At 41.2% G+C, this 14952-nt stretch overlaps 1 protein-coding gene across 9 annotated transcripts in view; it reads left to right on the top strand.

The window, feature by feature from the left end:
• The first annotated feature begins 284 nt into the window (after nt 1-284).
• The window catches only part of PLA2G4F (phospholipase A2 group IVF), a 38676-nt gene continuing 24008 nt past the window's right edge, over nt 285-14952 (top strand). For 8 of the 9 annotated variants that reach the window (XR_012628864.1, XM_074867853.1, XM_074867856.1 and 5 more), the window contains exons 1-8: nt 285-1909; nt 6000-6072; nt 8161-8297; nt 9636-9764; nt 11199-11239; nt 11822-11864; nt 13082-13148; nt 13433-13602. Coding sequence is in view for 8 of the 9 variants with exons in the window: in XM_074867853.1 (XP_074723954.1) it covers nt 1799-1909; nt 6000-6072; nt 8161-8297; nt 9636-9764; nt 11199-11239; nt 11822-11864; nt 13082-13148; nt 13433-13602 (771 nt within the window). In the remaining variant the exon portion in view is untranslated. The remainder of the gene's footprint in view (nt 1910-5999; nt 6073-8160; nt 8298-9635; nt 9765-11198; nt 11240-11821; nt 11865-13081; nt 13149-13432; nt 13603-14952) is intronic. The other variant, XM_074867857.1, reaches the window with a different exon arrangement.

The following is a 14952-nucleotide window of genomic DNA, read 5'->3' as shown; positions in this document are numbered from 1 at the left end:
CATCTACCTTTACTACTATGGGGGTGCTAATCCAAGCAGAAGTAAAGTTACCAGGTGTGAGGCTGTCTTTGTTGCCTCGTGTTTTGATGCCATTTTGCTTGCTTGTTTTCTTAGTCTGCTAGGAAATGACAAAAGTGAGCAGCTTCTCTTTGGATATTAAGTTGGCTGTCAGCAGTGTCTGTAGATAGCTAAAACTGCACACAGACACTGTTGACTATAAAACAATTTTTAAGCATATATTCTAAAGAGCTTTCAGTTTTTCTTGAGAGAGAAATTCAAGAGAAATTGTATAAACATGAGATCCCTGTGCTGAGATTTCATTAGAAGAAGAGAGAGAACTTCAGGAGAAGGCAGGTAAGCCGGATTTTAAATGCAGTTGAGCACTCACAAGGTAAAATACAGGCTTTACGTACTGCCTGTAATAAACTTTAGAACAGGTGTGATTTCTCTGTTAGCTTACTGTGTGAGGCTGCCTCAATTTTCCTGTAATTTAGTTGAGCTATATTAGATTAAGTATAAATAAATCACATGTGTGTTTCTGCAATTTTTTGAAGATAAGTAAAACCTAATTTGACAGTCCTTCACTTTCAAAGCAGCGGCGTGCAGAAATGCAAAGAAATTGCTTTTTCAGCCCAATGTCTATCTTTACCATACCATTCAGGATCATATGAGAGCCAGCAGTTGCTGGCTGTTTTGCAATGGCATTATGTTTGCTTTTTGCTTGCGCGTTGATGCTAAGTCTGTAGATTACACTAACTAGTACTGACTTGTTTGTGTTCTAAATGTTAGTGCCTGTGCTTTTATTTTCCTAAATTCTGATCTAGTGACTGACACTAATGACAGGAAATGATTAATTAATGGGACCTTGCTGAGAATGTTGTCATGTTTGTATGGAGCTGGTGACATGCTGCATTACTGGCTTTTACACATTCTCTGCCACTTTCTAATTGTTGAAACACTTAAGTTTGTTTTCAGGTCTTCTACTTCAGTTTAAGCTCTTCAATAAAAAGCTCCAGACAAGCCAACTGTCAGCAGCTGTTAATAAACGAATCACTTCCAGTAAACAATTTCCTTTACTACTTAAATACTTTTTAAGGCACAACAGACTCAAAAAAACCTGCCCTGTCTGTTGTACAATTTTTCAAGAACCTTTGGTGGAAGAATCAAGACTGTGCTACATGAAAATGAGAATAAAGGGGTGACTTGTGCAGGCCACTCATATAGTGAGAGGTTAGACATGGTGGTGAATCAATATTCTCTGAGGCATCCTAATGGAGACCAAGTTGTGGTGGCTCTTCTCAGGCCTCCCTGAAACTTCTCTGAACAGCTACAGTCAATGACAAGTTCAGCTTTGTCTCAGGCTTGTAAGATGGGAATTTCTTTCTATTTAAAAATACTCTTTTAGGGTATGCTGAAACTCTGAAAGGGTTTAAACAGCTGGAGTCCTAGATCAGATGGCCGGAACTCTCAAAGCAAATCTGGGCTGGAGGTTTTGAGGCTGTGGCTTAATCACGGAGCGGTGCTTCCTCCTGCCCAGGGCTTCCCTGTTGGGTGCTGCTTTGCTGCCCTTATCTTTCACCAGCATTTGAAAAACCTGCCAGCGAGGTTTTGAACTGGGCTGTTTGGCAAGCGCAGGCCGCACCTCCGCTTCTCCGAGCTGGAGCGCAGCCCAGACCTGCGCAGAGTTTCACTCCGAGCCTGGAGCGAGCCGCCCTTCGCGGCCGGGCGTGTGGGGACTCTCCTCACTTTCTGTGCTTCCCTGTCAGGTTTTCTGTGGAGACGACGGGACGTTTCTCCCATGTTCCATGAGGTGCTGCGGGGCCCATTTCCACCCAGAGTGCTGCCTTTTCTGGCAGCTGTGCTTTTCCAGAGAAAGGAGAGGAGAGAGACGGGGTTTTATCACTGGCGGGTAAGACAAATTGTAGTGCTTAGCCGGTGTGTTCGGCAGTGACTTCTGTAATTGCACGTGTGGAAAAAACAGTCCTGCACTTCTGCAGGAATTGATCGAAAAGTTTATTGTTGGGGGAAAATTTTGGATAACAATAATCCTGATGGAGATTCCAGGATTTTATTAAATTCAGGGTCTCTGTGTGAAGCAATGCAGAGCAGGTCTCTGTTTCCTTAAGTTTTGGGGAGCAGAATTAAGCTGATGCCATGTACCTTTTTGGGGGGAGAGTCCAGAATACTGCACTTCTCATCGGTGGAGACAAAATAGTGCTTATGTGTTTTCTTGCAAAATATCCTTGATCACCTTTCTGCTCTCAACCTTATCCCAAAGTGCTTAATAATCTAAAGTAGGCGAAGATTAATGATGACTTCACCCCCTGTTCATAATGCAGTGCAACCACATTAGATAAAGTGGCTTCAATGTGTTTGTCCTTTAGCTGGTGTATAATCATTGTATTGTATAAGATGGTCTGGCCAATAACCTCGATTTTAAATTGCACTAAATGTTTGTGAAGGAGCCTTTCCCTGGGAGATCTGATCTGTCATCTGATTACCTGTCCTGCGCCCCCTCCCCCAAATCTACAACTTAGAATTGAGGTGACTGTTCAATGTCACAAGATGGCTTGCTGTCTGTATGCCTCTCTGCACCTCTGCTTGCTGTCTGATAAATATTATCTTGTTGACCTTTTTTTTTAATGTTGTTGTGTAGTACTTGGGAAATCAGGGTAGAAGAGACTACTAGTGTTAGCCTGCTGTGATTTCCATTAACGCATAAACCACTGGATGTTTCCCCTTAGATGCTCACTATATAAATAAATCAAAAAATTCAACACTACTTAGCGAAATTGTGCTGGCTGGTAGGCAGAGATTTTGTATTGACTAGTTAATAGCAATTGAGCAAGGGGTAGGGCAGCAGATCCCCCTTTTGGCTTTGTAGGTGAATTCAACATGATCAGATCTCTTTAATTTTCCAAAGTTTAGCCTTAGTTTCACACATCTGAAGACAATAATAAACTGGGAGGACCCCAGTGTCTGCCACTGCTGTTGTGATACTGAGCTGCTAGCACTACTCACATCAAGATCATAAAACTTGCCCTCCCGAAGTCCGTGGTTCTTAGGCTGGGTCTGAAGTCTCCTTTCATGACTATGGGTGCACGCTTCTGGGGGAAGAGGGAAAGTGCAAGGGGTGCCTAGGAAAGCCAGGAGTTTGCTTTTGAGTTTGAAAGCAGCTTTGTGGCACTTTGGCCACAAAGGGAATTATGGGCAGCAGTGTTTACTTGGGAGCAGGAACAAGATGGGGAGAAAGCGCTGCCTTGGTAAACCAGACGTTTCCTTGAGCTGCCTGATTTGCCTGGTAGCTGTGAACATGAAAATATGGCTTAGAAGTTACATTTTCATTTGCTACTGACAACATGTTTGTAATGAAGCTGACATGCTTATAGCAAGTCCTCTGCATCCACTGAGAGATGTGGAGTAGATACCAGCACTTACATCCCACTGTATAAAGGCAAGTATTCTTGAGAATATGAGAGGAAAGACTACTGGGTCCTGTAGCTGGGATAATCCGTTTTGCAGTTGCTTGCTGCTGCATCAGCACCTTCAGTTTAGATAAAAGTAACAGTTGTTCGCAGGGTTGAGTGTGTAAAAATTCAGTCTCATACCCTCATTTAAGGATTTCAAGGTTTTTTTCTGCTTCAGATGCACTCTTCTGAGCTCTGGAAAAGGGGTGATTCTGAAAAATCATAAAACTGCAAAGCAGAAACTGCTTGTATCCATTGCATACACTGGTATGCTGTCACATACACTGATATAGGCAGAACAGTCATTATTTTTTGTTCATTTCCCATACAGATTTCTTGCCTGCCTTTTCCCTGGTGCATTCAGATACAGCGTATCTGATGCTCTCATGCTTCGTTACTCTGCAAACTCACAACATGTTATGACCTTGTTGTGCCTTGACTAAAAGATAAGTAGAAAAGGCGCATGGGAAGGTTCTGGCATAATTGATAGCACAGACTTGGGAGCACAGTGAAATGGCTGCCCTTAAATTATGATCTGGGTGTGGAAAATGTATCCTCAGCTGTGTAATGACTGACTGCAAATCAAAGGTTGTTAGAGACCTTTGGAAAGGACTTTCTTTTGAACGTGTTAAATATGTGTTGACAGATGGTGTGCAATAAAAGAAGGATAGGCTATCTTCATGGTGTTTTGTGCTTCCTCTGCTGATAGTGTCTGAATTCCAGGTGACAGTCAGGCTACATGAGTGAAAAATGCGTTGGCAGCAGTAGGGGTGCGATTATGTAGCTTCATTTCTCAACAAATTGAAGAGCTGCAGCACCTTTAGGAAGTCGTTGAGAATAACATACACAATCTTGAATTTCTGTAGTCCATTCCCCAACTTGATGAGGTCAGGCTTTGCCTGAGAAACTGGTCTCAGTGATTGAACAAAATAGAGGTGATTAGAAAAGGTTAAAAAGGAAGAAAAACTAGCATCTGAAGGGTAGAGCTCGTGGTGAAATTTGATGTGAAGGCATGTCTTGTTCCCAGAAACAAATGAGGGAAGGAGTATCTTTGACATGTTGATGCTGCAAATAAGAGCCCTTTAAGAGTAAAAATAGTATAATTGGAGTTTGTTTTGCACAAATTTAATTTGGTACCTGCATGTGAGATATCTTAGATGATGTGTGTAATTTTTACCCTTCACTTCTTGGGTCAGGGTGGGTGATACTCAGTACTAAGATGTTCAGTATACTATGTATGTCTTGGTTTTATGGTGTCTTTCAAACCTTGTTTTGCAAAAGCTGGCAAGTATCTTGAAGTGATAAGAAATAAGGAAAAATCCACAAGTGTGTGGCTGCTTAAAAAATAGTACAGTTCTGTTTATCAGACAAGGAATATTCAAGGAGGGTTTGACAGTTCAAGGTTCATTGGTTTCTTTGAGATCCTAGTTAGTGATATGTACAGCCTGTGTTTTTATATAATATTTGGCACTCTGCAGCATTTTGTTATAAGTGAAGGTCCCGTTGAATTCATTTGTAGATGAATACTTAGTGTATCTGAAATCAAACTGGTCTTGAGCCAACCATGTAGAAAATAATGAATGTGAAGTAGTGACCACTTGTGAAAAGCATTTTGAAATGGGATTTAAGAATAGAAAAAGTTCTTAGCTGGCCATGATTGTGTCATAACTGATGGAAATGAGGCAGAATCCCATTCTGTTCATGAGCCTTACACAATTGCTTCTGTACAGTCTCTGCACTAAATCCCTTCAGGCTCTCTTTCTCCTGTCTTCCCCTGCCCTCCTGCAACTTCTCCTTAATGATCTTTTAGGATTCAGTCAGGCTTTTTTTTCCCTCTTCACATCCAGGCATTTAGATACTAGTATTACTTTCCAAAAATAGCCTCCCAGAAGCTTTCAAGAGCAAGGAATATGTTTTGATCTATGCTGGTAAAGTGACGTGCATGTTTAAAGTGCTGATACCAGTAACAGTCCAGAATGAAAAGGCGTTTAAGGTTTGTCTTGTCTTGCTCAAACTGCTATGAAGTATGTGTTCCTACAAGAAAGTGGGTTTTTTCCTCATTGCAAACAGTGTATGCTTTCTATGTCTTGAGACCATGCCATTAAGATTCTTGCCATCTCTGCTATTACTCAAGCGTGCATGTGCCCTTGACAAGTAATCTTAAACTAGCCAAGTCATTAAAATGGCGTAGCTTCAGTATCTATTTCCTTCAGCAGGAATGAACCAATGAAGCAAATTGAAATTGATTTATAATTAGAGGAAACCCTAAATAAGGGACTTACTTCCTGGAGTCCGTGAGGAGTTACCCTAAGACATGGCTCGTTGCCATGCTGAAAGGGAATTGACTTTCTGCCTAGACTCCTTTAGTCTTTCTCCAGGACACTGGAAGTGCTGCATATGTTCCCAAACTGACTCATTAATAGTTTATTTTGGGTTGGCTGGTCTGATCCATTTCTCTGGGCTGATACTAGTGTGGTTATAGGACAGGCACTGCAGTTGAGCTACATGCTGAACTTGTTCCTCTCTTTTCAGTGCGAGAAGCACCCTTACTACAACCTAACAGTAAAAGTCCTCCGAGCCAGAAACATCAGGGGTACAGATCTATGTAAGTATTTAGTCAAGATACTATGAAAACAGATGGTTTGTTTCATACATACCTGCAACACAGGTAGCATTGTTATGGGAGCTTCTTACTGACACATAGTGTATTGCCTTTATGTCTGAACAAAGACTTCTCTTGTAAAGCATTATATATATTTTAAAAGCTTGATGTGAGGCCAGCCTGCAGATCAGCCGTGCTACTTTGCAGAACAAGATCAGGTAAGTCCTGGTAATGTTTTAGTTCCCTGCTCCTTTTTTCTACTGTGGCCCATTCTATATTCCTTTGTCTGGATTCAGCTCTCCAGTTGTGGCGAATTTCACCCTTGCTCCTACTGAACACTCTTATTGTACCTGGAAGTAGCAATCCTCAACATTAGCTTCCAAATATGTATTTTCTCAGTTGTATTGATGCTTTCTTTCACGTGCCTGCTATTTTGTTTGTCATTGAAGTTTGTTAAGGAGGTAGATGGTTGGCTGATTCTAAAACAAACTGCTTTTCACCTGTTCTTGTTTTTGATAGCGTGGTATGTACTCCTTCCTTTTATGCATCTGTGAGTGAAGCTCTCAGGGCTATTTGAGGCATTTGGATCTTTAAAACTCATTTGAGATTTAATTCCTTCAGATTTAATACAGTAAGGTAGTCTTGCCTGCCTTAAGTTTGTATCTGGCATCTAGCATTGAACTATTGGAATGCTAAATGGCTGTCCAGGGAATGGAAAACCCTCCTGAAAGGCTGAGGACTAGAATCACACTGTGAAGAGAATTTCTTTTTATGGCCTTTCTGTTCAACTGGAGTGAAAAATGGTTCCCCTACTTGTGTTGTTAAAAGGGCTCTAGCTGGAAGAAGGAAGGATTCTGAGACAATTGGCAATTTTCAAGGAATGGAAACAGAAACTTCAGCTGCTGGCCAGACTAGATGAGGATATAGCAGTGGTGGATATATTTTACTTGGATTTTAGTAAGGCTTTTGACCTTGGGATTCTCGTAGAGAAGCTGATGAAGTATGGCCTGGATGAACAGACAAGGGAGTTGGATTGAAAACTGGCTGAATGACAGTGCTCAGAGAGTGTTGATCAGTGGTATAAAGTCTAGTTGGAAGCCAGTAACTAGTGGTGTAGCCTAGGGGTCAGTTCTGGGTCCCATATTGTTGAATGTCTTCACTAATGATCTAGATGTTGCAAAACTGGGAGGAGTGACTGGTATGCCAAAGGGTCATGCTGCTATCCAGAGGGACCTTGACAGGCTGGAAAAGTGAGCTCACAGGAACCTCATGAAGTTCAACAAAAAGAAGTGGAAGTCCTGCCTCTGGTGAGGAACAGCCCTGTGCACCAGTGTATGCTGGGGGGCGATTGGTTGGAAAACAGCCTTGCAGAAGAGAATCTGGGGGGCTTGGTGAGCAGCAAGCTGAGCGTAAGCCAGCAATGTGCTCTTGCTGCAAGGAAGGGTAACGGTATCCTGGGCTGCATTAGAAGGAGCACTGCCAACAGGACAAGCAAAGTGATCCTTCCCCTCTACTCAGCACTGGTGAGGCTGCAGCTGGAGTACTCTGTCTACTTCTGGGCTCTTCACTATGAGAGAGAAATTAGAGCCACTGAAGAGAGTCTAGTGCAGGGCCACTAAGACTGTAAACAGACTGGAACGTGTCTCATATGAGGAAAGGCTGAGAGATCTGGGACTGCTTAGCCTGCAGAACAGAAGGCTCAGGGCAATCTTATCAATGTGTACAAGTATCTGAAAGGAAGGTGTTAGGAAGGTGGAGCCAGATTCTTTCAGTGGTGCCCAGGGACAGGGTAAGAGGCAATGGGCCCAATATCAGCAGTAATCCTTTTTGAAAATTTCATCTTCCTCATTTTGAATAGTAGTCTCTTTTTGAAGGACTTTATGGTTTGGATGAACCAGAAAAAAGAAATATAGGTACCTAATGTTCAATTTGCTGCTGTTTAAAGATGTGTACTTCATTTTGCTTTACAAGTCCAGCCTTAAGTTTGCAGGTTTCTATGATACAATGAGATCTAGAAAATGAGGAGCTCCTGGGAAAGAGTATGTTTGCTTAAAGTTGTTCTGATGTCTGCCTCTACACTCTCTGCTCCAGTGTCCAAGGCAGACTGCTATGTGGAACTAAAGCTGCCCACTGCATCTCCCATAGTCTCCCGAACTCAGGTTGTTGACAACTCTGATAACCCAGAATGGAATGAAACTTTCCAGTATCGAATCCATAGTGCTGTCAAGGTAAGGAGTGCAATTTGTGAAGCTGGTCGGGCTACCCGCATTTGTGTACTGGCTTACTTTTGATACTTCATTCAAAACCAAAGGATTGTTATTACCCTCAAAACCAGTGTTGCTTGTAAGGTGTCAGTTGTCTTCAGTGGTACAAAAAACTGTACGATGCACGTCCAGTGATAACCGCACTTTTGTAACTGCACTCTCATGTGACTTGCAGCTAGAATTTTCCATAAATGTCCTTGTGATGCAACTCAGGAAAGGGAAGCTATGGCACTACCTGTTAGAGTTCAAGGAAATTCCTTGATAAAGCAAGGTTCTATTTGAGGATTGCTTCTGCTTTCACAGAGTAGCTGTTTGCCTTCTTGTAGCAGTACTTCTCTTACACAGCCAAGTGGCTGAGTGAGGATAATGGGAACCAAATTTCAAATCACTTTGCCACTTAGTTCATTCAGTCAAATTTTGCCATCACTTCCTATGATGGATAAAATTCAAACTCTTAGTACCTCTATCTGCTGTCTGAGCAGGGCCTAACAGAGTCTTGAACAAAGTCTTCAGGTTGTCAGCGTTCATTCTTGAAGCAGACACTAATGGTAGAGGGAAGGAAACTATACTTTAAAAGATTAGTTTTAGTATGGCACTATTGCTTTGAATAGGCTTTGGAATGAGGTGCTTATTAACAAGAAATGATCATCCTCACTGGAATACCTTTCCATAATGGTTGGTGACAAATGTGGAATGGTAATTGACTTAGTTTGCGATTTTCTTACAATTTAAGCTTTAGAGCGTGTGAGCTTTTTCTTTCCCAGCAGGCTCATGAGGCCTCAGTCTGGTTACTTCTGCGAGGCTGTGCCAGCACAACTCTAAGTTCAGTCTTGACTCCTTGAAAACTAGTTGCTGCGAGGCCCTTTTTTGGGTGCCATATGTACTCATTGCGTCTATTTCCATTTGTTTCTGCTGGACTTACCTGCTGTGATACAGTGCTGAGCAGGAAGTGATAGGTCCCTATAACATCCTGGACTGAACTGTGCTGAAAGAGTGGAAATTGCTATTGCTTCCTCAGGCAAATCTGTGCCTGAAGCTGGTGGAGAGTACTGCCACATGCATTCAGCTGGGACCTCTCTCTAGTTGGGAAACTCAGAAAATCTTTTAGCTAAACACTGTCAGCTAGGAGCTTTTTGCTTAACTATGCTCTAAGTCCTGCTAGAAGTAGTGACTTCTCTTCAGGAGTGAGAAGGGGGAAGGGTATTGATTAGTGCATAAAGTGTCTATTGTATACAGCTACTCAGGTTTGTAGAAGTGTTTCTGTCTCTTCATCTGAAACTGTTTGTTTCTGTTTGGTTTTAGAACATTCTGGAATTGACACTCTATGATAAGGATGTTCTTGTCAGCGATGAGCTCACGTCTATTGTCTTCGATGTAGGGGGCATGAAGCCGGGTCAGCCCCTGCTGCGCACTTTCAGGTTGAACCCAGAGGTTAGTCCCTGGCTTCTTCTCAGGTCAACTGTGAAAAGCTGCAGCTCATCATTCCAGAATTTTGGCAGTGCATGCTGCTTGATTTATCTGTGTTGTAGAAGCCAGAAGGGGAAAATGCATTAGCAGGTCCTGACAGCATATATGGTTTTACTGTCATCTGAAATGTTCCTAAAATCAATAGTGATTTTTTTTCGTGTGTTCCACAGTCTTTGGGATGCCCAGCTAAATGAAACTTGGGATGACTGCTGTCTTTCAGAAGATGTTAAAACACCTTTAAAGGGAATTGATTTTTCCAGGAGAATGGAGGGGCATAAACAAGGCTTGAAATGAAAGGCATTTGCAGTCAGCAGTCACTGTGGGGACTGCAAACTCTTACTTAGTTGATCATCATCAGTTTTCAGTAAAGAAATCTATTGCTGCAAAGGTTACCTCTATATTTAATAAGTCAAAAGCCCAAGAAAATCTTATTTTCCCTGAGTTATGTTCAGTTACATTTAACCTCTGCTTCACATGTGGGTGACATCGGTGTATATCAGCTTCTCTTGGTCCCTGTGCACCCGTTTATGGACTTCTGACAAGACAGCTTGTTTTACATAGCTAAAGCCACGTCACCAGTCTCATCTCTTTTGTAACTGCTTCAAACACATTGCTACAATAGGTCTGGATTATGAGCTAATGATGTTTTCTTGAGAAATCAGGCTTCAGTGCTGTTGGTGTGGTCAGAAGCAGACTAACTGGTATGCGGTTAGCAGGGAGGTGTTGGTCAGTGTCATAGGCACTCTGAATTATTTGTGATCACGGAAAGAAGCTTAGTTCTTGTTCCCACTAACCCTATCTTGTTTTGCTAAATGCTTACGTCATCTTGATCAGTAATTATGGAACTGGAAACAACTTTGGTGAAGACAATTACCCAAATAGGCTTCTACTTGGTTATTTTAAAAGGTGCGTTAGGTCTGGTATCAAGCATTTACTGTATGCTATGGTAGGCGAAAAGATGTCTGGATCAAAATCTGTACAAGACAAAGACAGTAATGAACTAAGAGCGCAAGCTACTGGAATAGTACATGGGAGGAAGCACAAAGTCTCATATAGAAGCTGTTTGCAGAGGTGGTGCTGTAGTGGTACTTGAGCCAGAAGAGATTTGTTTTCTCATTAACAGAGTAATGGATCTGAGAGCCAACTCACTTGTGTGCACTTGTGTCCTCAAACATAGATGTGTCTGGTCATATGGGATATGTCTGAGAGGAGAGGAGTGTTTAAAGAACATCAACAAAAAGCATAAATTTAAATCTTGCAAATTTTACTGGAGCTTTTGTAAAAGCAACAAAAATAATTACTATAGTTTGTAACAAAGAAAGCTTAACCTCTTGGAAAAATTTATCATAATTATATTCAAGATCAAGGGTCACCTGTGTCCAACTTTTATTTTCAAAGGCTAATGAAGAGCTGGATGTAGAGTTTTACTTGGAAAAATGGTGAGTCTTACCTGAAGAGCTGAATGAACTTGTGCTGTGCAGATATGTTGTCCTAGTTGCTTTTTCTGTGCAGGAACAGTTTTGCCCATAATAAGACTAATGCTTTACAGTTCTCTGTGGTGTTCAAGTTGATTCACCAATGGCTGATCAGAAATATCCTTAAAGCTCCAATCACCAAAATTTTTGGGGTACCAAAAAAGAAATAAAAATTCACTGGACTTTGGGAATGGCAGTGCTGCAAAGGAAACAAATGTTTTGGGGATGAGTTACTCCTAACCTTGCAATATAAACAAATGAATAATTTATCTGATAGTCTAAGCTGAGCTTTTCTCTAGGTTATCAAAATACCCGAGATGGGGAGACCTTATAGCACATCCTTATAGTTACAGACAAAGTTTTTCTTCGGATTTTTTCCCCTGTTGTTCTGTGAAGGGAAATACGCTTGCTGTCAGTCTAGTTTGCATATATCTCTTGCACTGAGGACCTTTCTCCTCCACCACTTAAGCAGGCAGTTAATTTGTAAAGTAGGATGAAGCAAATTAAAAACAAAACTCATTTGCATTAAATCGCTTCCTTTCACAGCTCAGATGCTCCTACAGCAGTATTGACTAATGGAGTCCTTGTGGTGAGTACATGGAAGTCAATTACATATATGTTCGGATTTACTTCTGAAGGTAGGTTTTTAGTAGTGAGAGGACAAGAATTGTTGAGAATTCCACTCCTGCTTGCAAATAGCTCCTATTCTCTTCAGCATCTGCCTCTCTTAACTTGCTGGTTTAAAAGGCTTCCTCAGTTTTTAAAACTTGGTACCAACTCACAGAAAGGGGTTTTTTTTGTTTGTGTGTTTTTTTTTTTTTTTTTTTTTTTTTCCCAGTGGAGCTGTTTTAAAAGATGTAAACAGAAAATGTCTTTAGGAGGCTAGTGAGTCTTGAAGATTGTACTGAGTTTTCTAGCCTAGATGCTGGCCAGGTATAGTCCCTTGTCTTATCTTAACACCTGTTATTTCTGAGCTTTTATCAGTGCCCTTAGTAAGTAGGTGATGCCTCCCACTCTGACTCAAGTGTTTTCATCTTGATGGCTTTGTTTATTCTCTTGGGGCAATCAGTCTAAGAAAATCAGTGCGTTATACATTAAAAATACAAAAAGGTGCTACCACCTCTTCTTTTCTTCCCATGAAGGAAGGGGACTGGAGTGATGTTTTTTAATAAGGAGAAGAAGATGGGAAAGAGTTCATTGTTGAAATGTACAGTTTTAACATTTTTTTCAAGAAAAATTGGTGACATTTAACAGCACAGTTCTGCAAACTATTTCACAGGAGAGGGTCTTTGGGTTCCTGTTTCCCTTCGCAAATCAGTCTTACGTTCAAGCAATGGAGGAGTTTCTTATCTTTTAGAGCAATTATGGACAATTAAATATCTGCTGTCCCAGAGGGAAGCTGAATTTCATGAGGACATGGACAGTTCAGGACAGAAAGTTGTGGCAGAATTTATGAATTACTTGCTTGGATCTGAACAGGTTCTGAATAGGTATTCACCCATGCATTAAAAAAGGTAAAGCAAAAAAAGCCCCCCAGGTGCTGAAGACTTGTAACTGTGAGGTACTGGTTGCAAAAACAACCCAGTAACTGGAATAGGAAGGGTGGTTTTGATTTTGAAACAAGAGCAAATAATCCTGTCCTGCTGAAACAAAACTTGTTTTTTATTTGAAAGATCACAATGATCCTTAATGGTTTTTTGACAGCTTGGAGCTGTAAACCTGCATCTAGTATAGTAGGTGGATTAAGCTTCAAGAAAGAAGTGAACTACAGTCTCATAACCAGACCTGTTTTTTTTCTTTTCATAGGTTCATCCTTGCTTGTCACTGCAAGGCACTCTCAACAAAGAGGAGAAAACAAAAGAGAAACAACAAGGTAAGGCTGCTTGCAGAGTTTGAAGTCAGATCTGCTATTCAGCATGTTTATTCCTTGGGAGAGAGGGGAGACTTGATTCTCTCTGTGTACAGTGCACTTTTATTTATTGACTACAAAATTAACCTTTACAGTTATTTTTAATACTAAATAATATTCAGTAGCTTCCTCTGGACACCGCACAAGAGTTTTTGCTTGTGTTTTTACAGTCTCAGCTACACTTAACAAGTATCTGATTTTCAACATTTATTTAAATGGCTTCTGTGGTTTAAACTTCTAATGCACAGGGAGCTGTGAGGTCAAGGTGTCTGTTCCAGGGGCATATCAGAAGCAGTTGTGTATTCCTTGGAGATCAGACAATGAGAAGGATTACGGAACCTCGTTTGTCTTTCATGTGGATAAAGAAATGTATCCAGAACTGCAAGTGGAGCTGGAACAAACCCTATCTGTCCTACAGGTAAGTTTACAGCCCACTTCTAAATAAATCCACTCTGAAACCAGTCCCTTTTGGTCCATGAAAGATTCCTTAAACATAAAACGAATAGCCTTAATTTGATCATAAGAAGGCCAGGGACTTCTTCAGATGTTCAGGGATGTTAGTTTTGGGTATATTATTCAGGTACCTGTGGATGTCCAAAGCTTGATTGGAAGCAAGTTTCTTGTATAGTACTATATGTGGTGCTAGGGACCATCTATTATGAAGGTTATTAATCACTTCCAGATACACCTTTGTCATCAAACTTAACTCTGTAATGTTGTAACTGTATATCAAAATTTTCTAGGCTAGAAGCCTGTTTTTAATGGATGTATTATTTTTCTGGTTATGTATTAGGAATTTATGGACAGAGAGATAAGGTTTTCTCTACAATTGCTTTTTACACACTACTGTTTTTTTATTTTAAAAATTGAATAAAAATGTCAGACTTTGCATTGGATCTTTGACACTGGGTAAGGAGGTGAGCTTGTCTTAAAAGTGTACCCTTCCCAACACTTTAAATTCTGTTCAAACTTGGGGATTAAAAAAATACCTGAATCTGCACATGCTTGCTACATGAAGACGTCTTTACTTTCAGCTGTTGATAATACTCTATAGCAAGTCTTTTCTATGAGAAACTTTTAGAGCACTTGCAAAGGTTTATTTAGCTTTGTCACTTCAAGTTTCTACAGGTACCTGTGCAGTGTGTGTGCATCCCACAGGAGTGACTGAATATTCATTGTGATGACTGCTCCTAGCATGGCCTGACACCAAAAATGAGAGCAAGGGAACTATTTATTGTGACATTATTCATCCGCACAAGCAGTTGGGCAGCATGAATTCAGATGGTGGTCTTGACTGCTCTAAAGGCAGCTATGGAAGAGAACACAAAAAAGAATATGAAAGTATAGCTTTGCAGTGGGGTTGGTTGGGCAGCAAACATGAGCTGAAGAGAGAGACCTGGACTTAACTAGTCAGAAACTCAGAGCCAGGCAAGCAAAGACATGGTAGAAGTCCACCATGGAGACTGGCCCCAGTGGTAACCCTCAACCAAACCACCCCCAGTAGCTAGCAGAACATAATCCTTCAAGAGCTGGCATAGAGCAGCACAAAGCTATCCAGTTTGACCTTTCCTCTCTTACCAGAGGTAGGAGAGTGCCAGGAACATAGTAATGTTGCTTGCCCTGCACTTAAATGCATGTTATTTGCCCCTGTTAGGAGGAGGAGGACGGTGGACTTAGAGGGACATTTGACTCAGGACAGCTGGTTTTGGTCAGAAGGTGTCTGTGAGATCTGTGGGTAGTTCATTGTCTGCCTTCAGTTCTTGAGAAG

Source organism: Strix uralensis, chromosome 4, assembly GCF_047716275.1.
Source record: "Strix uralensis isolate ZFMK-TIS-50842 chromosome 4, bStrUra1, whole genome shotgun sequence".
In the NCBI taxonomy this organism is placed as follows: domain Eukaryota; kingdom Metazoa; phylum Chordata; class Aves; order Strigiformes; family Strigidae; genus Strix; species Strix uralensis.
Note: the sequence above shows the minus strand (reverse complement) of the source record. Positions and strands in the feature narration are given on the sequence as shown.